Raw genomic sequence first — 21521 nt, 5'->3', positions numbered from 1 at the left:
TGAATCAAACTTGATTTGAATAATATTTGGAATAATATATGGAATAATATACTGAAACAAATTTGATTCGAATAATATATTCAATAGTATACTGAATCAAATAGCATTGATATAAAATATGGAATAATATACTGAATCAAGCTTGATTCGAGTAATATATGGAATAATATACTGGCTCAAATTTGATTCAAGTAATATACTGAATAAAATTTAATTCAAATAATATATGGAGTAATGAACTGAATCGAGCTTGATTCGAATAATAATTTGAATGAAATTTAATTGGAATAATATGTCAAATAAATTCTATGAATAAAATTGTATTCATCATTGGAATCAAACATCAAATATTTTTTACTTATAACTCTACACTATAATGTTACATATAAAACATAGACGTCACCTTGATTCTTAAAAATGTTAATATACATTTTTGACCGCATAATCCTGTTGCTATCGAAACGAGTTCGACGACCCACCATAATACATAATCTCAAATCTTGAAGTAACAGCTGATACTATTTTGTCCGTGGAAGACGAACTTCCGACCACGTTGGACGGACGTCTCGCATAGATCTGCCGCGTTGTGGCTTGTGTGACACGGAGCACGTCACGTGTGCGACCGTAAAACCCGTGTTCCTATGCTCGGTAGACACGCGCCTCGATGGAGCTGCACTTTCACGCACGATTTGCAGACACGCGGACAGAGTTGCGAATTAGAAACGTCGTTTAGACGCTTCCGTGAATTTTTACGCCGGTACCGTTTCGCGTGTCGCGGTACTTCGCACAACGGGACGCGTTTCTCGAGGCAACGATTCCATTCAAACAAGTCTAACGAGCCTTTAATGTCTCTTTTATACGATCCTTTGTTGCCGGACGGAAAAATACTTGTTATTTAACGGATGACCGAATCACAGTGCCGAAGAATTCTTACTCGTGACATTTTTACTAGAGAAAGTGTCAACTCTTGATCGGGTCACGACTGATTCCGCCGTGGCATTTAATTTAAAACAAATATGTGAAATAAATGTATTTTCGAATTAAATTCTGGAATGAAATAAGAATCGAAATTAAAACAAAAGTCTAGAATAATACTAAAGACTAAAACAAAACTAAAACTTGAAATATAAGAAATTCTACAATAAAAAAAATTTTTTATCGAAACTAAAAGTTAAAATAATAATAGAAACTAAAATAACAGTAAATTCTATATTAAAACGAGAATCTAAAATAAAATAAAAATCTCAAATAAGTATAGAAACTAAAATAAAAGTAAATTCTAAAGTAAAACTAAAATCTCAGATAAAATAAAAATTTGGAATGAAACAAAAATATAAAATAAAACTAAAATCTAAAATACAATAAAATAAAAATCAGAAATAAAATAAACATCTGAAATGAAACGAAAGAGTAAAATGAAATAAAAATCTATAATAAAGCATTAACGTTATGATAATTTATCTTCTGCTATGATACTGCATGCACTATGAGTAAGTGTAACGCGATGAAAAAAATTTAGGTGACTTTAAAGTTACCGTTGCGGTACAGTATATTGCGAGGAAGATTTTGTTGCAAAAAAATAGTCCTTGGAACCATTCGACTTTTTTGTAGAACGTAAATTGAGAAAAAAGCAGCAGCTGAAGCAAGCTGCGCCGGCTGCATATGGATGAAGCTTTGTTTGAGCGACGCGAACAGTGTTGCTTTTTTCGCGTAGCTGTGCACGACGTTTCGATTTACAATTATTTCTTAGAAAAAGATCGACTTTTTGTGATCCTATTTTAGTCTCGACGAAAATATATATTGAGAGCACGAGTGATGAATAAAATTACACCCGCTATATAGAAATAATAACTATACAATAATTCTCCTAGCTGCGAACGGCGACTGTACTCGCCATGGAGAGATGATGAATTTTTAACGACGACTATACTCGTCACGAGTGAACGACAAGTTTTAATACAATGACGAATATACTCGTCGGTAACGTTTCATCTACCAATAAATATGTGCGTCACGATGGAATGGCAATTATTTTATTTAACTGTGAGTGTATGTGTTGAAAAAAAGCAGCAATGATCTTATGCAGTGACGAGTATATTCGTTACGAGCGAATAAGAAGTTTTAATACAATGACGATAATATTAGACGAAACACTACCGACGAATATACTCGTCACGAAGGAACAGCAATTATTTTATGCAGTGACGAATATACTCGTCACGAAGAAATGACGATTCTTTTGCCGTATACATATACTCGTTCTGGTAAAATGGCAGTTTCTTGTGCATTGACAAGGACATTCGTCTTGAGAAAATGACATTTTTCTTGACGTATATACTCGTTCTGTTTACGTGGCAGTTTCTTGCGTATCGACGAGTATATTCGTCGTGAAAAAATAACGATTCTTTTTATGTACATAATCGTTTTAATGCAGTAGGAGTTTTTTGTACACTGACGAGTATACTCGTCACTAATAAATCGAACATACCCGTCACGAAGAAATCGAGTATACTCGTCGCGAATAAATGTCACCTTTTTATCTGTGACGGGTATACTCGACACGTATAAATATCACCTTTTTTATCTACGACAAGTATACTCGTAACCTGTATATCACATAACCTGATATAACCTGACATACAAATGTCAACTTTTTCTTAACCACGGTCACACTAGTCACAAATAAACGAAAATATCAAATATTTTACTTACAACGAGCATACTCGTCACAAATAAATGGTAACTCTCTACATACCGAAGAGTATACTCGTCATTAATAAATTGTGTATTATCGTCACGAATAAATCGAGTATACTCGTCACTAATAAATTGTGTATTATCGTCATGAATAAATTGAGTATATTCGTCACTAATAAATTGAGTACTATTGTCACGAACAAATGTCACTTTTTCAACCGCAACGAGTATACTCGTCACGTATAAATATCACTCTTTTATGTACGACGAGTGTACTCGTCACATACGAATGTCAATTTTTGATTAGCCACGGTTACACTAGTCACGAATGTATGAAAATATCAAACATTTCACGTGCAACGAGTATACTCGTCAGAACTAAATAACAACTTTCTATGAACCGACGAGTATACTCGTCACGACTAAATCGAATCTACCTTTCACAAATAAATCGGCTATACACATCTCGATCAACGTCGCCGAAAATAAAAAGTGCCTAGTCGCGAGCATCGATTGCAACGAGAATCTCGAATCACGATACCTCGTAGATCGATAAATCACAAGAAGAAGAAGAAGAAGAAAAAAGAATCCATCGATCACTTACGATGATCAACGTGTCCAACAGGGGCCTCATTTCGGCTTGGTCTCCCGTCGAGGGTGCAGGATCGATCTCCACTGACACTTGGTCCGAACTGAGCCGTCTCGCCACGGTCGGCGTTATCGTCCGTAGGATCACGCGGCGCGCACCTTTCGCGGGGCAGGTGTCACGACGGAAACGCGTCGGCTCGATCACATAATTATCGTCGCGACGGTGATCGACGGTGACACGGGCCGGCAGTTGTTCGAACGGGTCGAGCGCGTGCTGCCGGTTTTCTTCCCGTCGCCGTGGATGCGGCAAGTCGAGCTGTGCGGATCGCGGAAACGACGACACGTAATCATCGAGTCGGCCGCCCGTTGACAGCTATTGTTCCCGGCGGCAGGCTGGCACCGGATTCCCGCCGGTAAACTGTGTGAACTCAGAAAACAATTAAACAACGACGTTAACCGTTCTTCTGGTAGCGGCAGATTAGCCTTATAACGTCGACTGCGCGCGGCGACTGTTATTGCACGCGATGAAACTCGCCGATAGACCGCGCCGCCGAGGAAAATTTCTAAGGAACACCGGCCAAGTGTGAAACCATTGTTCACCGGTTTCGGGATGCCGGGCAGCTCGCTAGCGGCGCCGAGAATTTCACGCTCTGAGGAATCAATTTCCAAATTCTTGTTGCGAGCCGATCGAGATCTTTCCGGCAGTTTCGTGCGCGTAGACTCCGCGAGGGTAACTTCCCAACCCTTGCGCGCTCGGATGTAGGTCGTTCTACCTGCGTACAGAGGCCGTTTCACAAACGGCTTGTCACACTTGGCTGATGCGAGATCATTGATACCGGGCCGTTTAAGAAATCCCCGATTCTGTCTCGGCTTACTTGGCGACCCCGCCGCGGTCGCTTGGAAGCTCGACGGAGGAACGCACTTCGCGATCACACTTCACAGAAAATGAACATGGCATCGAGCGCTCCGTCGATCGCCGCGCGGCACACTGTGGAAGCGATTGCAAGCTCGGCCAGACCGGCGTTCTGTCACTGTGCTGACGCTACGCGGGGGGTTTCGTTGCCGTTAGTGCCCGTCATCAGGCAGTGTTTTACGCGCGCGCTCTTAACCGCGGCAACGTGGGTGCTCCTATCTATACCTGTACCTTACGTCCGGGGCCCCCTTCCTCGTGGAGCGCGTGCACGAGTTCCGATCTAGCGCCGGCAGGGTGGGGTTAGGCGATACACTTTCACCGGCAGCCACCGTCCGGTCGACCTTACGCGTCGGCGACGCCAGATGCACGCCCGTATTCATCGTACCTGTCCCGAACCCGTCCGAGCAAAAGTCGAATGGAATCGGTGTCTAGAATCCTGGGGAGAAAGAGAGGATTCCTCGGTTAAGGAATCATTGATCATCTTGATGTGACTTTAACCATTGCTATTGCATACTAAAGCATCGTAACGGGAAGGATATTGCAGGTTATGTTTCCGAGTTTTTTATTTTTTTTTTGGTTGTTTATGAGATGGCCGTGTCCATTATAAATTGTTGATATTGTAAATCATTGTTTGGTGATTTTGACAAATCGAATTTCTTTTTACGCTTCAATTGTTGCTGTGTTAAAATGGTTCGAACTTTTGATCGAGATGCATCGGAATTTGGTTTTAAGTCGAGTCAGCGAGCGTTGATTTTATATTTTTAATTAGAAGTCAGAAATTCTTCGAATTTCAGTTTTGTTCAAATCTCAAATTTTTTAGTTAATATTAGTATTGTTTTTTTAGTTATAGTCGACCTAGCGTGATGTACTCTCAATTGTTTGATATAATTAATGGTTTATACCGTGTGCGATGTACATACTGAGTCGAACAATTTAGAAAATCGAGTGTGTTAGTAGGAATCGAGTATAGTGTATATTTTCTTGAATGATGTATGGGAGCAGCACTTCTAACTAAAATACCTTGGAAAGTAGTAGGAATCGCGGCAGCACCAGATGGACACACATTTTTCATTATCGCTTACGTTTATGAATTATGCTAGTAGGAATCGAGTATACTGTATATTTTCTTGAATGAGGTATAGGAGCAGAATGTCTAATTAAAATACCTTGATAGTTAGTAGGAATCGGATGCAGCGGACATTTTTTTATTATTGCTTACGTTCCTGAATTATGTTAGCGAACATTTTACCACTTTGTAAATAATAATTTAATTAATACTCTTTTTCTATTAATTTTTCTTTTTTTATTTATTTGGAAATAAATCTTCTTAAAGAGAACACACAGAAATAATCTGTTTATTAGTTTGATAATTTCATATCAAATACTTAATTGAATTATAACTGTTGTGTAGGATAATTTAAATCGTATAGTTCATTTTTACAAAACCTCTACGGTATTGTGGAACTTATAGATAATTAACGCTTTCCACTTTGTCAAAATTTTTTAGTACTGATTACGTTTATGGTATACGTGTTGAGAACAGGCAAAGAAATCTTGGTAAAAAGTGTGTTTGAAATAACTCGTCAGGTTAGGTATGCTATTGTCATGGGGATTTCTTCGTACGTTTAATTATAAACACAATTAACACAAAGTTGAATCGAAGACCTGGCAGAGTTACGACACGGTTAGTTTGAGGTAACAAGGCAGACTGGCTTTTATTTTGTACAAGAGTTCTTTTATATTGGTCTTATCGGTAAGTGATGAGTCGGTCGGAGATTGTAGTTCATAGGATGAATCCATCGGGTGTGTCATGGTTCAAAGGACTTGGGAAGGATGACTAGGAAAGATACATTGCGTGGGTTTGTTGTTGGTGAGGTGGCGAGATGCATCACAGTTCAAAGGGCTAGGAAAGGATGAACTAGGAAAGGTACGTTGCGCGGGTTTGTTATTGGTGAGGTAGCAAGATGCGTCACACTATCATACACGAGGTATGCTTCATTTATTTTAGGAATTCATACATGCTAGCTAGAATTGACTATAGCGTACATCTACATAAATGAAGTACAGAGCCACAAGATCTAATTAAAATAGCTCACTAGTTTAGGTGAACTAACACAAACGAGGTATACCTCACCTGTCTTAGGTATTGATACATGCTAGTCAGAATCCTGCATAGCGTACATTTCCACAAATGAAATATAGAGATAAGCTCTAATATTATATTTTTACAAACATATAGGCTGTCTAATATTATATTTTTACAAACATATATGTTACAGACATATAGGCACGTGGTAATAGCTACAAACAAGGTACAGAAGTAGACTCAGGACCAAACACTTTTCTACGATAAAAATGGAGTACTAGATTTTTATTTGAAGGAGTTTAATATATTCTATGGGAATTTACCATTTATTACAAATGAGAGGACAAGCCAGTTGGATCGTCTACATACAAATTTCGACTGGAAGTGTTACCAGCTGCTCTCTGGAAACGCACAGGACGAGCTTTCATTAATTGATCTCTGATTTTCTGAAAAACCATAAAAAATTGACGAAATTGTTACGATAACGTCACTGCGTAATACCAAAAACCGAAATTACCCTTTCACGGTGAACCATTCGGATGAAGTAGATTATCAGAATCACAACGACCACTGCTAATATGACAATTAAAACGATCAGACCTACAAGCGTATTATTTACAATTCCTTCGCCTGTTGATGAAAAAGAAAACGGAAATTGAGATTTCTTACTCTCGAGCACATAGAATTTCTAATATAACAAATCACCTTTTATCGTTACTTGTTGATAAACTTCTGTTTTACCGAGCGGGTTCTCCGCTCGACAAACGTACTCTCCGCTGTCGACTTCCAAAAGATAGTCCAGCTCGAGTGTTTGAGAGTTATTCGAAAACTTGTACTCTTTATTGTTGACTGTTAGCTGTATACCGTCCTGTCGAATTATGTCAATTTTTTAATAATTTCACCAAAATAAATTATCGAAGGTTAGTTAGGTACGTTAAGGTTATGTCAAAGTTATGTTTATATAATTTTGTTTATTGCATTGTGTAACTTATGTAAAAATACATTCAGATATGTACATTATATGACCTTGAAATGACCTTGGAAATCAAGAATTAAATGGGAACGACAAATTTTTGTCTATCGAGATCTTATCGATGAAGATGTCGGCAGGGAATCTGTAAGCGTAAGTAAACATGTTTACTGTCACACTGCAAATGACTCCTGAAATTCTCAATCAATTTGTCAGTTTAACGATCTTATAAGGTTTTTTCGAGTTTGACGAGCAGAATGGTGCGGGCGAGTGTCGTAAAATGTTAGAAATGGAACAGATGTTGACAGAGTGTTTTGGTAGCTTCGAGTGACCGAGTTTATTGCTTAGGACCCTCGGAGTCCTGCACGGCCGAAAGATAGTGCGTGAGTGACTGAAAGGGAAATAAATAAAGAAATAGAGAGAATGAGTAAGAATGAGATAGCAAGTGAGACAGAGTGAAAGAGAATGAATGCAAGAGAGAGAGAGAGTATAATGTGGAAAATGGAGAGGATAATGTGGAAAAAGGCTAGTAACGGTCTAGTAAAAACCGTCACCCTACGGACTTGTGCATTGCCGTAGTTATTACCATTGTCGCCGTCGTTGAAGTTGTTTTGTATTACCACGGAATCTCGTGGGATTTATTAATATTAATTTCTACAATATTATTTTTCACGATGAGTTATTCAAAGCAAGAGAAAATTGATATGATTCTGATTTATGGGAAGAGTGATCGGCATTTAAGGCAAGCTGTTCGATTGTACCGAGAGAAATTTCCTGAACATAACTGTTCAGTGCGTAGTACATATGGAAAGATAGTCAAACATTTTTTTGAAAGTGGTAGTGTCAATACGAAGAAACGTATGCGAACCTATAATGTTACAAACGAATTAAATACGAGATTTATTATGGAAAAAGTTGCTGAAAATCCGTATGTTAGTACACGACAATTGGAACGGATTACTACTATATCCAAAACAAGCATAATACGAATACTTCAGAAACAAAAATTTCATTCATTTCATGTATCTCTCCATCAGGATCTTCATGGACAAGATTTTGAAAATTGCATGAATTTTTGTCGATGAGGTTTACAGCAGTATGAAAGCGATGAATCGTTTTTTGAGAGTACGTTGTTTACCGATGAGGCATCTTTTACCAATCATGGCCAACTAAACTTGAGAAACATACATTATTGGTCATCAGAAAATCACGGTGGTTGAGACAAGTGGATAGACAGAGACCTTGGACCGCAAATGTCTGGTGCGGTATCTCGGGCAATCAAATAATCGGTCCTTATTTCATAAATGGTACATTAAATGGGCAAAAGTACGTAACATTCCTGCAAAATGAGTTACAGATGCTTTTAGATGATATACCATTAGACATTCGTAGAAGAATGTGGTATCAGCACGATGGTTGCCCAGCCCATTCTACACGTCGTGCAAGACAAGTTTTAGATACATTGTTTCCAAATTGTTGGATTGGACGTACTGGACATGTAGCGTGGTCAGCCCTGTCTCCGGATATCACGCCTATGGATTATTTCTTGTGGGGGCATTTAAAACATGTTGTCTATTCTAATGAACTAACAACGCCAGAGGACATGAAAAACAGGATAATAAGAGCTTGTGAAAGCGAAGCTCGGAGAAGAACCTCTGTTCGCTGGTCCCGAGAATTCCTACGGCGTTCGTTTGGTCGCTGATGAGAGATCGCCTAAACATTGGAAGAAAGGGGGCCCAAGTGGAAATTCGAGGACGGGTGGCGAGGCAGAGATCTTGGGACACTTGTTTGCGAGAATTCGAACTGCGTAGACGTACTGAAAGAACCCGTAGCCACTATCAGAGGAATAAAATATTTTGTTATATCTATTTCAGTTTTATTTTACTACACTTGTGCTGCAATTAATCCCGCAACATTTCAAGGGGTCAGAGAGTCTCTTATTGTACGTTTTAAAACATGTATCGATGTGGAGGGACATCATTTCGAACATGTATTACAATGACAATTTCAAAAATAGGTTCGTAAAAAAGTATTACAAATTTTATGATGGGGTTACGTGATAGTAAACATGTTTATTTATACTTACAGATTCCCTGACGACATCTTCATCGATAAGATCTCGATAGACAAAAATTTGTCGTTCCTATTTAACCTTCTTAGTACCGGCCAAATAAGTCTGTATTTGAGCGAAATGTTTAAAACTCGTTTGACAAAGTTTGATAAAGTTTCGGAACGAAATTGCAAGAATTTTGAAAAGCCTGATAAATAACAAGTTCAAAAAGGGAGAAAAAATGGGGAATGAAATTATTGTTTAATAAAAATATTAAGAAAACTATCTTGCCAATAATAGCCAACGACGATATATCGTTGTTCGGTACTAAGAGGGTTAATTTTTGATTTCCAAGGTCATTTCAAGGTCATATAATGTACATATCTGAATGTATTTTTACATAAGTTACGCAATGTAATAAAAAAATTATACAATTATAAGCAAAAAAACATCGATGACCTTGAAAACTTCGAAAAAAATTACCTTAGAAAAAGATTTTTTTGCAGTATGATAGCTCTTCCCAAACCATTGAAATAGCAAAAAAAATTTGTATGTATCTCCGTAATTAGAGGAGATATTTAGGTGGCCGTACTTAGGTGGACCACCCTGTATAATGGAATATTCAGTGTATGATATAATGTATTATATTATATACTATATATTATACTACAATAAATATGTATCAGTTTCCAATAATTGAACCAAAGCAAATTGTCGAATATAGTATATAATAAACTAGACAATGTATGATGTAATATACCATATAATATACTAAAAGTCTATCAGTATTCAATAACTGTACAAAATATAGTATACAATACTAACCTAATATAGTATACAATACAATATACAGTATATAGTGTAATACTACATTGTAATGTAATACATTGTATCTAGATTATTAATACACGTTATAGTAATTTTTCTAATCGCTTACCTTAAACCAACTGATGCTCGGTTTAGGTTTACCATCCGCGATGCAATGAAATTCAATCCCCTTGTGACCTGGTGCGGTAACATCGATGATTAATTCGTTTTTCTCCAAATTCGTATCAATTATAACAGGCGCCCGGCCAGCTAAAACGAAAGTAATATTATTTAACAATACATCATACAAACATTTTACTAATTTGCATTCCAAATTACCCTTCACTTCCAAATGATAACCCGAAGTTCGAATCCAATGATTCCTAGATTTCCCTGTGCAAATATATTCCTGCGAGTCCTGTAGGTTCACGTTGCGTATCTTCAAAACCGATCTGTACGCTGACTGCGTCCTCCCTCGACTGACAGTGATCCTGCCTAAGAATTTCAATATATTATCTCTGGAGCGTTCAATTTTTTTATTAAACTTTATTTTCGTTATTAATCGCAGAACGACCCCCCCTCCCTTTCGTTTCTCGACATAAGCGGCGTCGTGGGGTTACGAGCGACACAAAATAAAATCTTGGTAATTAAAGTATTATTTATTGTTTTCAAAATTTATGATAATAATTTAGTAACACTAATTTGTGTACAGACAACAAAACTTGACATATAAGAAACTTACGATCCTAAATGGAATTATAAGAAGAGATATTTAAAATTGATCTAATTTAATTTAAAATTGATAATAAATTTAAATGAAGGCGCGCTCTTGGTGAAAATATCGAAAATCGTATTACCAGATGATACAATTCGACCGTTGTCGGTGCTCCAATCAAAGAAATCCAAATAATTTTGAATAGAAGCATAACAGATCAGCTCCCAGTCGTCACCCTCTAACACGGTGTCCTTCGTGAGTTCCATACCGAATTCCCTTCTATCTGAAATATTTTCAATCAAATCTAAAAAAAAAGAACGTCATAGAGCAGAGTAGAATTGAATACAGTGGAATAGAATGTAACAGAGTAGAATAGAGCTGAATACAATGGAGTAGATTAGAATAAGGTTGAAGAAAGAGGAATAGAATGTACCAGAGTAGAATGGAGCAGAATAGAGTAGCATAGTATGAAATAAAGTCGGATAGAGTATAACACAATAGAAGAGAGTATGATAGAGTGGAATAAAGTGAAATAGAGCGTAATAGAGTTGAATAGAGTGGAACAAAGTGGAATAGAGTGGAATTGAATTGAATGGAACCGAAAAGAGTGTAATAGAGTGAAAAAGATTGGAATTGCATGGAACAGAGTACAATATAATATCGAGTATGCTATAACAGAGTGGAATCGAACGTAACAGAGTAGAATAAAGCAAAACAGAGAAGAATAGGGCAAAATTGAGTGGAATAGAGTAAAACATAATATAGAATCCACTATCTTGCGCACACTATGTCCCGGATTTACATCGAGCATACTCTCGATGTCGTACATGACGTGGTGCGGAAAAAACTTATGCGACACCCTAATGTAATCTCGACATAAACTTAACATAATCTTGACATAACCTTAACAAGTTCCAAGACATAACTTTAATATTGTTAAAAGGCATTTACAGTCTCGTTCTTACCGAAAAAATTCACATATTCGGTGACGCTTCTGCAGCCAAGAATGTTGCACGCATTGCAGGTGAGTCCGCCGGCCATGTCAAGGGTCGCCGATATTGTTGAGAGTAGGCGAGTCACGGTTCCGCTTTCCTTGGTGTTCTAAACGCATCTCTTAAATTTTATAGGCTCAGATAAAAAGTTAAAATATTTATATAAAATATTGGTTTCCCTTTGTTATTCTAAGCAGTGGCAGAATTTAAAATAAAAATTTATTATGATGCTTTCAAGGTCAAATTCTTTATGATCGCATTCCACTCTATCCATTGAGAAGAGTAGAAATGTTAATAATAATTAAATAATTAACAATAATTAAAAGTATTTTGTGAAAAGTATTGTTAATATATCCCCATCGATCTAAAGATGTGGATAAACGTCTAGGGTAGCCATGGCATAACCCTTTCTTACACCGTGTACTCGACGTCGACATGGTGCCGCGTGTCTTGGTCAGTCACGTGCTCGTATTTCGGAGGTTAGGTGTTAAAACATTGCTCACCTTTAAATACTCAACAGTACCGTCGCCGCAGATAGGATAATTGGGACATTTGCTGTAAATCCAGGTAATATTCGGCTTCGGAAACCCTTCCACGTGGCATTCTATCTTAGCCACCTGGTTCTGGAAGTAGTGCGAGTCCTGTTTACGTAAGTACACCTTTGGCCTAGCTGGAAAAACTCATATACAATGAAACGGTAGATCACGGAAGCGACGCAGTCACTTCGATCAACCCTCTGCGATGCCATTATCTTTGCGACGGCAACGATTAGAATTTTGTCGACTATGACAAATTCATTGAAGAAGAAGAAATACCTAGAAGAAGACCTAACCTTCATTTATTGTGCGTCTACAGGGTAACCCAAAAATGTCTAACGAGTAGGAAATGGGAGATTCCTGGAATCATCTGAAGCAACTTTTTCCTTAGCGAAGACACAATCCTTGTCTTCGTTTACGAGTTATTCGCGAAAAACGGTGACCAATGAGTGATCGCGGCCACAAGGACTGACTATCGACTGCACTCGCTCTCTCTGATTGGTCCGTGTTTTTCGTCGATAATTCCTTAATGACGGCTCGGAGAAAATTTTTTCAAAGAGAAAAGTTGCTCGAATCCATTATTTCCCGATTGCGAGCGACTTATGGGACACCCTGTATATTCGCCGGGAAAATTGAATATCGCAGCCAATAGGATGGTACGGTAAATAATGCAACGACAAGGGGTTAATCATTTTTCACATTTCATTGAGGAATAATGAAAATAGCGTACCAACTACGTCCAACGTGAAGTCCAACGTTACATTTTTATACTGATTGAATGCTTGGATGGAATACGTTCCCATGTCGCTCAACTTTAAACGGTTGATTCTCAATTTCGGCTGGCAGCACGAACTGTCGATTAAAAATCTGGACCGGCCGCGTGGCAATAAACTTTTCGTAACTTCGTCGATGTTTCTGTGAACCCTAAAATGTAAAATTTTCTATAACAAGGCATTGAGGAAAAGTAGATGAACTGGAGATCTTTACGTGAAGATATAAATAGTAGTGGTAAATCGTAAACAATATAGAATATACAGGATGAATAGAATATGTAGAACATAAAGAATACATAATATACATAGAATATATCGAATATGTAGAATATATACAATAGAAAGAATATATAAAATATATGGAATATATATAGTTTATATATATAGAATATATAGAATGTATAGAATATATAGAATATATAAAATATAAAAAATATAGGAAATATAGAATTTTGAATATAGAATATTGAATATAGAATTTTGAATATAGACTTTTGAATATAGAATTTTGAATATAGAATATTGAATATAGTATATTGAATATAGAATTTTGAATATAAAATATTGAATATAGGATATTGAATATAGAATATTGAATATAGAATATTGAATATAAAATATTGACTATTGAATATTTTTGAATATTATTAAATCTAGTACATAGAGATTATACAGAATATACTGAATATAGACAATATAGGCAATATGTAATGTAAAATATAGAACATGGAAAATAGAACATAGAATGTATGATATAAAATATAGAATGTAGAATATGGTATAGAGAATATAAATAATATCGCTAATTAAACAAATGCGACGATGTTAACCCTTCGCAGTCGTATTAAGTTTATACATAGATGTCATGCTGGTCGAAATTAATTTTCGTTGTACGAACAGTAACTATATGCAATAATATGTTAAAGTACGAAAAACAAAATTTGTTGTTTATTAAAATTTAGATATGTGTAACACGATAACATGTTTTAATTTTATATAGAAACAAAAAAGAGTATAGCTTTGGTAATATAATTATTTAGTAAATATAATTAGGTTTGGTGGCTAAGAGTAGACATATGATCGTAAAGTGTTAAAGGGTTTCAACTTACCATCGCAGTTGGGGTAAAGGGTATGCTTCGACGTCGACAACCCATTCCACTTCACCGCTTTCGTAACACCTGTAATGACTGATCGAATCTCGAGATGCCAGGTTCACGAATGCATCTAATGATCCTAAACATTGGATAAGCAGAAATCGTGGAGTACAATGCCTGTCTTATGCACGAAACATAAAATACTACTATGTCTTTTTATACAGGGTGATCCAGACCACTCGACCATAATTGTTAACAATTTACCGCTTTTTCTAAATAATTTGACATCTAATATTCAGATAAAAGTGTTAGATTGCTCTATTGTCAGCTCCAATATTGTTACAGTTTTTTTTTTAAACGATGAATAATAAAATAAAATAAAAATGGAAACGAAAATTTAACTTTGAGCTACTGCAAGCTAGAATATTGTTTATATAATTTATTGAAATAACAAAAGTGATAATGAAGCATCGTGGAACATTTTTGCAAAGGAAGCAGTTCTTTCGAATAATTTTTTCAAAACACCCTGTATATATATATACAGTTTTAAACTCCAGATATTGTTGTCTGGATTGTGTTATTATTATTATTATTATTATTATTATTATTATGGTCATGTTTCACAGGTAATGACCATACATACCGTGCACCTGGACATAAGTACGCGAATTCTTCTCATATATCCCCTTCTTCACTCTGCACTCGTAAATACCTTCGTCGTTGTAGTTCACGTCCTTGACCTCCAATACGGTTATTTTCTTAGCGACACCATTGTAATCAGGCAACTTCTCAAACCCGCTTGACACTCTCTTGTTCTGAAATAACAAATTACATTGTAGAATTTCATTCGGTCGGGCGTGGATAACGTCAATGAAATTTGTATGTCGAGATCGATACCTGTTGCAGTGGCATCCAATAGATATCGTAATCGACACCCCATGGGACCAAAATGGCACACTTCAGATATAGAGTTTCTCCCATATTTATGTGCATCAAACCATTATTATCAATAATTTCTGGTTCAGGCAGTGTATTCTCTTCTACATGAAAAAGTGGTCAATTGTTAAAATTAAAATCGTTTTTATAATTATATTCATTAACCCCTTGCACTACGATTCTTTTCAAGTTGCGTCCATTAACATTTATTTATCCTTAATATTTTCCTTAATAGGGCCAGACAATTTTTGTTACTTTCATTATCTCTATGCGCTTTCGTTCCGAAACTCTCATAACAGAAGAATTTATTTTTATTTCGATATAATGGAAATTAATATTAATATTTATTAGTTAATAAATCAATTTCTTCTATTACAATTTTGTTCTTAAACGATCGAGGTAACGTTCATTCTCCTGCAATTTTACTAAAATGAAAATAACAAACACGATTGTAAAATATCAATAGTGAGTGTCCCATATAGAAATGTTGTGGAGAATGTTTTCTGATGATGGACTGTGACGTGAACAACGTTCAATGAATGTACTTACCAGCTATAACTACGTTATAAGAGACCTTTTGATCAGGTTCCATGGTGCATATGTACAATCCACTTTGAAGCCCGTCTATTTTCCGTAGCGTAAATCCAATTTTCGGATCGAAATCATGATCCAGGAGTACCTCATTCTTACCATTCTATACAAGGTATTTTAGTAAACGACACTACGCGCATTAACTGTACATCAATCGTGAAACCCACGCAACTGTACCAGAACAAACAACCATTTATCCCGCGCCATAACTGAAAATCTATTTCTAGATATATAAAAAGTTCATGCAAACTTTTCGAATATTCCACGTGGGCTAGTGGTGCCTCGCAGTGCTTTTCCTCTGCTTTCGGGTATACTTCACACTGTACAGGATGTGCCTAAAGTCACTTGCAATCGAGAATCGAAGGGTTTCTAAGATCATTTCAAGCAACTTTTTCCTTGGCGAAAATGCAATCCGCAGCTTCGTTTACGAGTTATTAACGAAAAACAGCAACCAATGAGAGATTAGCTGGCGCGAGATGGCTGAGCCATTCAGCGAAACTGGGATTCCATCACCTGTTAACTGGATTGTCTCGCGCCAGCCGAGCTAGCCACTCATTGGCCACCGTTTGTCGTTAATATCTCGTAAACAAAGCCACGGATTGCATTTTCGCTAAGGAAAAAGTTGCTTGAGATAACCTCAGAAACCGCTCGTTTCCTTACTGCAAGTGACTTTTGGGACTCTGTATTTATCGAACAAGGGACATTACATTTCTTTATTCAAAAATACACGAAAGAATAAAAATATCGAGTATGTGTTATTCGATAAATACAGAGTTAATTATGCCCGAACGTAGATCAAAGACAATAATTGATCTCTATCGAATAACCGGTTCAAGGTTACAAGAAATCTTACATGATTTTGCAATGTCTGACAGTTGTACATTATGCTTTTACTTAATTTGGTGGAACCGTTTTGTAATTTCAATGTTGCGTTGCTTCACGAAATACATGTTAGAAAATTGTTTAAGCAAACACCTACTCCGTCGTGCTTTGTAAGGTTGACTTCCACAGTCGGCAACGTTGGTCTACACGGTATGACAATGTCTTCGCCTACGATTGCCACTAAATTATGTAAATTGGCTTGTTCCACAAATCGAACTGTTTCAGCTGAAACATATTTATTTTTCAATATACTTAATAATCATTTACAAAGACCGCTACAGATTTAGTCCACTGGACTTTAGTCATCATAATTAGTACTGTGGGGAGTTATAGTAGTTCGACTCCGAAATTTGGGCAACATTTATACAAGCCTATGATATTTACCACGTTGACTGCCGACAGTCGACCACTAAAATACTCATACAGTTAAAACAATTTAATTCATTAAAGCGAAGCTAGAAAGTTAATATTTATCATAAGAGGTGGTATTAGAACTCTTTCGCATTCGAAACATTCTAGTCAAATTCAATTTATTCAAATATATTACAATAAAAATGAATTTTCAAGATTGGTCAAAAATTAGTGTCACCCATATTTGGGTAACGCGGCGCTCAACGTATTAACCCTCTGCCACCTATGCCGGAGTCATTCGTGACTCGTTGTGACGTGTACAGTACCGAAGTTGTCCATGTTAGTAACAGAGAGACCACCAACGTTTACACCGGCCCCACCATAATGCCCTATTATATTCCCGACAACAATCCCACTATAATAGCAAACGTCGCTGTTTTTGAGGCAAATTAATTGTATACAACACTTTAACCCATTCGCTGCCAAGGACGAGTATACTCGTCTTTGGCAGGGTGTCACTAAAATCACTAAAATATATTATAATTAAATATATATCACTAAATATATTATAATATGCAGGCTTTTGAATTAGCAAATTTTTTGTGGCCACAAACATAAATATAAATATGTAAAAAACTTGAAAAAATACTACAAATAAAATTTTTTACAAAAATAATACTTTATTTCTTATAGAGAATGATAAAATATAAATGGCAATGGGAATGACTTCATATAATTTAGGCTTGGCAGCGAATGGTTTAAGAGAGAAAGACGTGCGCCAAGAGTTCTATTATGTATATATTTACTAATTTATTATTCATTATTTCCACTATTTTTGTTATCTTCGTTATCGTTATATTCGTTTATTACTTGGTAAAATGTCTATCTCTCAAAAAAATGATGAATTTCTTATTGATGAGATTGAAGGAGAGGATCTTCACAATTGTGAACAATTATCTGATGGTGGACGTGCATCTGACAGCGATGCTGAACCCGAAGAACAAAATTCTGATTCGGATGAAGAAGATACACCAGAATCTGCAGAAAGTGTAGCGGTATCTGGTTTTGATTGGCAACATATTGCACCAATGGACACTACAGTATTGCAAAATCTTCCACGCAAATGTTCACTTACCGAACAAAGTGAACATATAGAAACAGAAGATGAGTGCTTCTATTTATTTATCAATGATGAAATAATCGACGATATCATATTATGAACGAATAAAAAAGCGAGGGAGAGCATAGCATCGAACAAGAAATGGAAACCAGTAGACCGCATAGAAATGGATGCATTTTTCGGACTATCATTGCTAATTGGAAGATTCAGAGAATTGCGAGAATGCAAAAGCGATTTGTGGAAAGACGATGATGCAGTTTCAAGGAGATTTTATGCCGCTGTAATGTCTGGAGATAGATTTACGGATATACTAAGGTATATTCGCTTCGACGATACCGCTACACGTGAAGCAGGGAAGACGGGCGACAATTTTATGTAATATGTGTAAAAAATGAAATGTATAATGAAAAGCATTGTTTCTTTTCAACAATTCAATGTGTTATTTTGTCTTATTTTCCTATGTCCCAACAATATACATATTGGTCAAAGCCAAGAGCTCGAACGGCCGTCACTGGCGGAGCCATATTAACGAGGCGCTCAAGCAACCATTCATATGGATTAGTGAGGTATCGGTGTGAGTCAGAAATGACTTCGGCGCAGGAGCCCGTGCTGCAGTAGTCGGAGGGTTAATAGAAATCTGGACTATACTTACATTCAACAAAGAGATAATTCCAGTCGATGATAGCGTCGGCCGTACCACCATTGCTGATCAGTATCGGTTTATTCGAGCAACCATACCAACCAGTATCGCCGAAGACTATATTCCGTCGCAGAATCTGGTACGAGTGACTGCCATTTTTATATTGGAATTTGCTGATTTCGACGGGTGATGTATAAGTAAAAGCTGTATCTGACTATTTAATTATATGTTGTAATCACTTTCGTTATTTTGTATTGATGACACTATATTGTAGTCTCATTACTTACATCATTTGTACGACTGGTGGGATAAGTGAAGAACATTTCCCTGTCACTATTGCAAATTTTCTCGTAAGAACTGCCCTCTTTGATAATAGACAGTGCATTTGTTACTGTGAAGTCTGGAAAGAAGAGAAAAGATCTTATTCGGCCAGTAACAGAATCAACAGCCATGGTGCATCTAGTTAATGAAATAAGTGGCTAAAATTCGTCTGCGAAGATGATTGCGTATATAATTAATACAAATGCAGCTAGTAATGCCTGCATCGTATAGAATATTTTCAAAATTTCTTTACTGATCAGAGGTATAAAAATGTATCATGACGATAGATTATGACGGCAGAAAATGAATTACAAAAATGAAAAAATTTTCGAATCCTATGTAGCAGGTTTCCCCATAGTCCGATTAATTTCAATTTCTTGCACGAGTTATTTTTCCATCTAATAGCATAACTCTGGGTGGGCTGTTCCAAAGAAATTCGATGGTTGCATACGCAAATGTTTACAAGAAACCAAATCATCGTACAAGGAAGTTGCGGTATAAAGCAGTAGGTCGGCAAAGCTTGGGAAAAAAACGTGTGGTCTCGTCGAGATAAGCTATAATGCATGGAAAAGCAATGGAAATATTATTAAATTTTACACATTGTTACTTAGACGAACACAGATATGGAACATCACGCACATGTCTCCCGAAAATTGCAACTATCACTCGAGTAATTTGATTCGTCCACACGAAATTTCAATGCTCTTAGTATAAAATAAAATCCGAGTCACGTGATCTCAGCAATACTTTCAGCGTTAAAAGGAGGTCGAGCGTGCGCATGAATCGCGCAGTAATATTATTAGCGGAGTAATCAAACGAGGTTCCAAAATACCGGCTGCTTTTCGGGGAATCGAGAAGTCGGAGCCCGGGTGAATGAAGCGGAATGGCAGATCCACAGATCCGCTCTATTATAACAGAGTCTCAATGAAGATCGTCTCGATCTACTGACACACATAGTCAACAAAGTGGTCTTCCGAACACTTCATGGGGCATGGGTGGATGGGTGGCAGGTGAAACTGTAGTTACCTCTGCACAGGTATGAGAGAAGAACGACAGCAGAGAGGAAGCTTCGGTGACGACACAGCATTTTCCCGTGGTTATCTTCTCGACACTTTTCCTATTTATCACTGAGCTTGAACTCTTTCTATGTTTGATGATGCACCATGAAATAAAATCACACGGCTCCACTCCGTTTCTAGAAACACGTCACTTAATGGCAAAGATCGAGACAGCACTGTGCGGGCCTAGTTAAACGAAGAATCATAATATTTCTAGGATCTGATCAAATCCCGGAAATCCTCTGACCACAATTTATCAGCGAAGACGTCATATTAATCATCGTTCATTTTTATTTCCCACGGCCTATACTAAGCTGATCGCAACTACTTTTGTCACTCTAGTTTACTAAATTTTAACGCACCGTAGTACCACTTTTTTAAAAGTTGTTGCGAATTCACAACTCTATTCGATTTTTATGAAAATCGGCATTCTTACGATTTTCAGGTTACAGGTTATACGATTCAAAATAACAAATCAGACTTCACTCTAATATTAGCGCTGTTCTTTATTTATTTGTTGCGATAATTAGTAATTTTAGAATATTTGATTATAATTGCATAATTGGAATAGAACATTTAATATGATAATCATAAGGGCAAGTTTGCTTTTATGACCCAGTCTTGACAATTTTGATGGTTGAAACAATATATTAGGGTGTCCTATAAGTTTCTTCCCTTTTTTTGATGCGAAATGAATACACGATCTTTGTTGATTAAGGTGGATTTATTATGCTATATATGAACCGTTCTGTTCTATAACGTTCTTTCATCTCTCAGGAAGCCTCATTATGCCCTCTTTCCAAAATTGTTGAAGCTCATTATCAAAATATTCATCTAGGTGCATTTTTATATCGCTTATGGATTTGAACAGATTTACGACAGAGAGAATTTTTTAAGGAGGGGAACAAGTGATAATCGGATGGAGCTAGGTCTGGGGAGCTAGGATAATGAGCTCGAATGTCCCAATCAAACTGTAGTAATTTTTGCATTACGGCCAACGCAACACGCGGTCTTGCGTTGTCGCGATGGAAAACGACGCCCCGTCGGTTCGTCAATTCTGGCCGTTTTTCTGCCAGGGCAGCTTTTTAATTGATCCAGTTGATTGCAATATTTGTCAGCATTGATCGTATCACCTTGAGGAAGGACCTCGTAGTACACTATTCCTTTCCAGTTGTTCCGTCCTGCAACGGAGTGGTGCTTTTGCAGTCTTGTTCAAGTTTCTCGGTATTCTGGATTCTGTATTTCTATCAACAAGTATTCATCGTCGCTCGTATAGCGACAAATCGAACTTAGTCTTGTGGCGACCCTGATTTCAACGGTTGCCAGGTCAACGCACTGCGAAGAAGTTTTTGTACGCCGCTGCTAGGCTCCGTCTAGCGCGGTATGTTTAGGTGCGCACAA

At 36.9% G+C, this 21521-nt stretch overlaps 2 protein-coding genes and 1 long non-coding RNA gene across 7 annotated transcripts in view; 1 reads left to right on the top strand and 2 right to left on the bottom strand.

Annotated features, from left to right (window-relative positions):
- Positions 1-4286, bottom strand: part of Spz5 (spatzle 5 Toll-1 receptor) — a 28579-nt gene extending 24293 nt beyond the window's left edge. The window contains exon 1 of one of the 3 annotated variants that reach the window (XM_078195057.1): positions 3302-4286. In XM_078195057.1, the coding sequence (XP_078051183.1) occupies positions 3302-3331 (30 nt within the window). In that variant the 5' untranslated portion in view covers positions 3332-4286. The remainder of the gene's footprint in view (positions 1-3301) is intronic. The other 2 variants (XM_078195058.1, XM_078195060.1) reach the window with 2 other exon arrangements.
- Positions 4287-6549: 2263 nt separating this feature from the next.
- LOC144477353 (vascular endothelial growth factor receptor 1-like) lies at positions 6550-20275 on the bottom strand. 2 transcript variants are annotated; one of them, XM_078195055.1, is made up of 17 exons: positions 20089-20275; positions 19029-19141; positions 18754-18955; positions 16728-16855; positions 15707-15851; positions 15119-15261; positions 14865-15036; positions 14237-14360; positions 13085-13278; positions 12322-12488; positions 11792-11927; positions 10969-11130; positions 10451-10606; positions 10242-10381; positions 6990-7152; positions 6802-6914; positions 6550-6730 (listed from the first exon to the last, which is right to left on the bottom strand). In XM_078195055.1, exons 1-17 carry the CDS (start codon positions 20147-20149, stop codon positions 6614-6616), a joined length of 2436 nt encoding a protein of 811 aa, XP_078051181.1. In that variant the 5' UTR covers positions 20150-20275; the 3' UTR covers positions 6550-6613. The 2 variants fall into 2 exon arrangements, with proteins under 2 accessions (XP_078051181.1, XP_078051182.1); XM_078195056.1 differs by having other exon boundaries at positions 10969-11109.
- On the top strand, positions 7073-10053 carry LOC144477355 (uncharacterized). Of its 2 annotated transcripts, XR_013495185.1 has the most exons (4): positions 7073-7213; positions 7293-8186; positions 8292-9271; positions 9343-10053. It is a non-coding gene; the product is annotated as an uncharacterized LOC144477355 (long non-coding RNA). The 2 variants fall into 2 exon arrangements; XR_013495184.1 differs by having other exon boundaries at positions 7293-9271.
- Positions 20276-21521: the final 1246 nt, after the last annotated feature.

Source organism: Augochlora pura, chromosome 11 (assembly GCF_028453695.1).
Source record: "Augochlora pura isolate Apur16 chromosome 11, APUR_v2.2.1, whole genome shotgun sequence".
NCBI classification, from domain to species: Eukaryota; Metazoa; Arthropoda; class Insecta; order Hymenoptera; family Halictidae; genus Augochlora; species Augochlora pura.
The sequence above is the reverse complement of the archived record's forward strand: the minus strand, read 5'-3'. Positions and strand labels throughout refer to the sequence as shown.

Coding starts and splice junctions, on each gene's coding strand:
- LOC144477353 (XM_078195055.1), bottom strand. CDS start 20,149: ATGCTGTGTCGTCACCGAAGCTTCCTCTCTGCTGTCGTTCTTCTCTCA. Junction 15,037..15,118: donor ATTGGATGCCACTGCAACAG/GTATCGATCTCG, acceptor TTGTTATTTCAG/AACAAGAGAGTGTCAAGCGG. Junction 12,489..13,084: donor CTTCACGTTGGACGTAGTTG/GTACGCTATTTT, acceptor GAGTTTTTCCAG/CTAGGCCAAAGGTGTACTTA.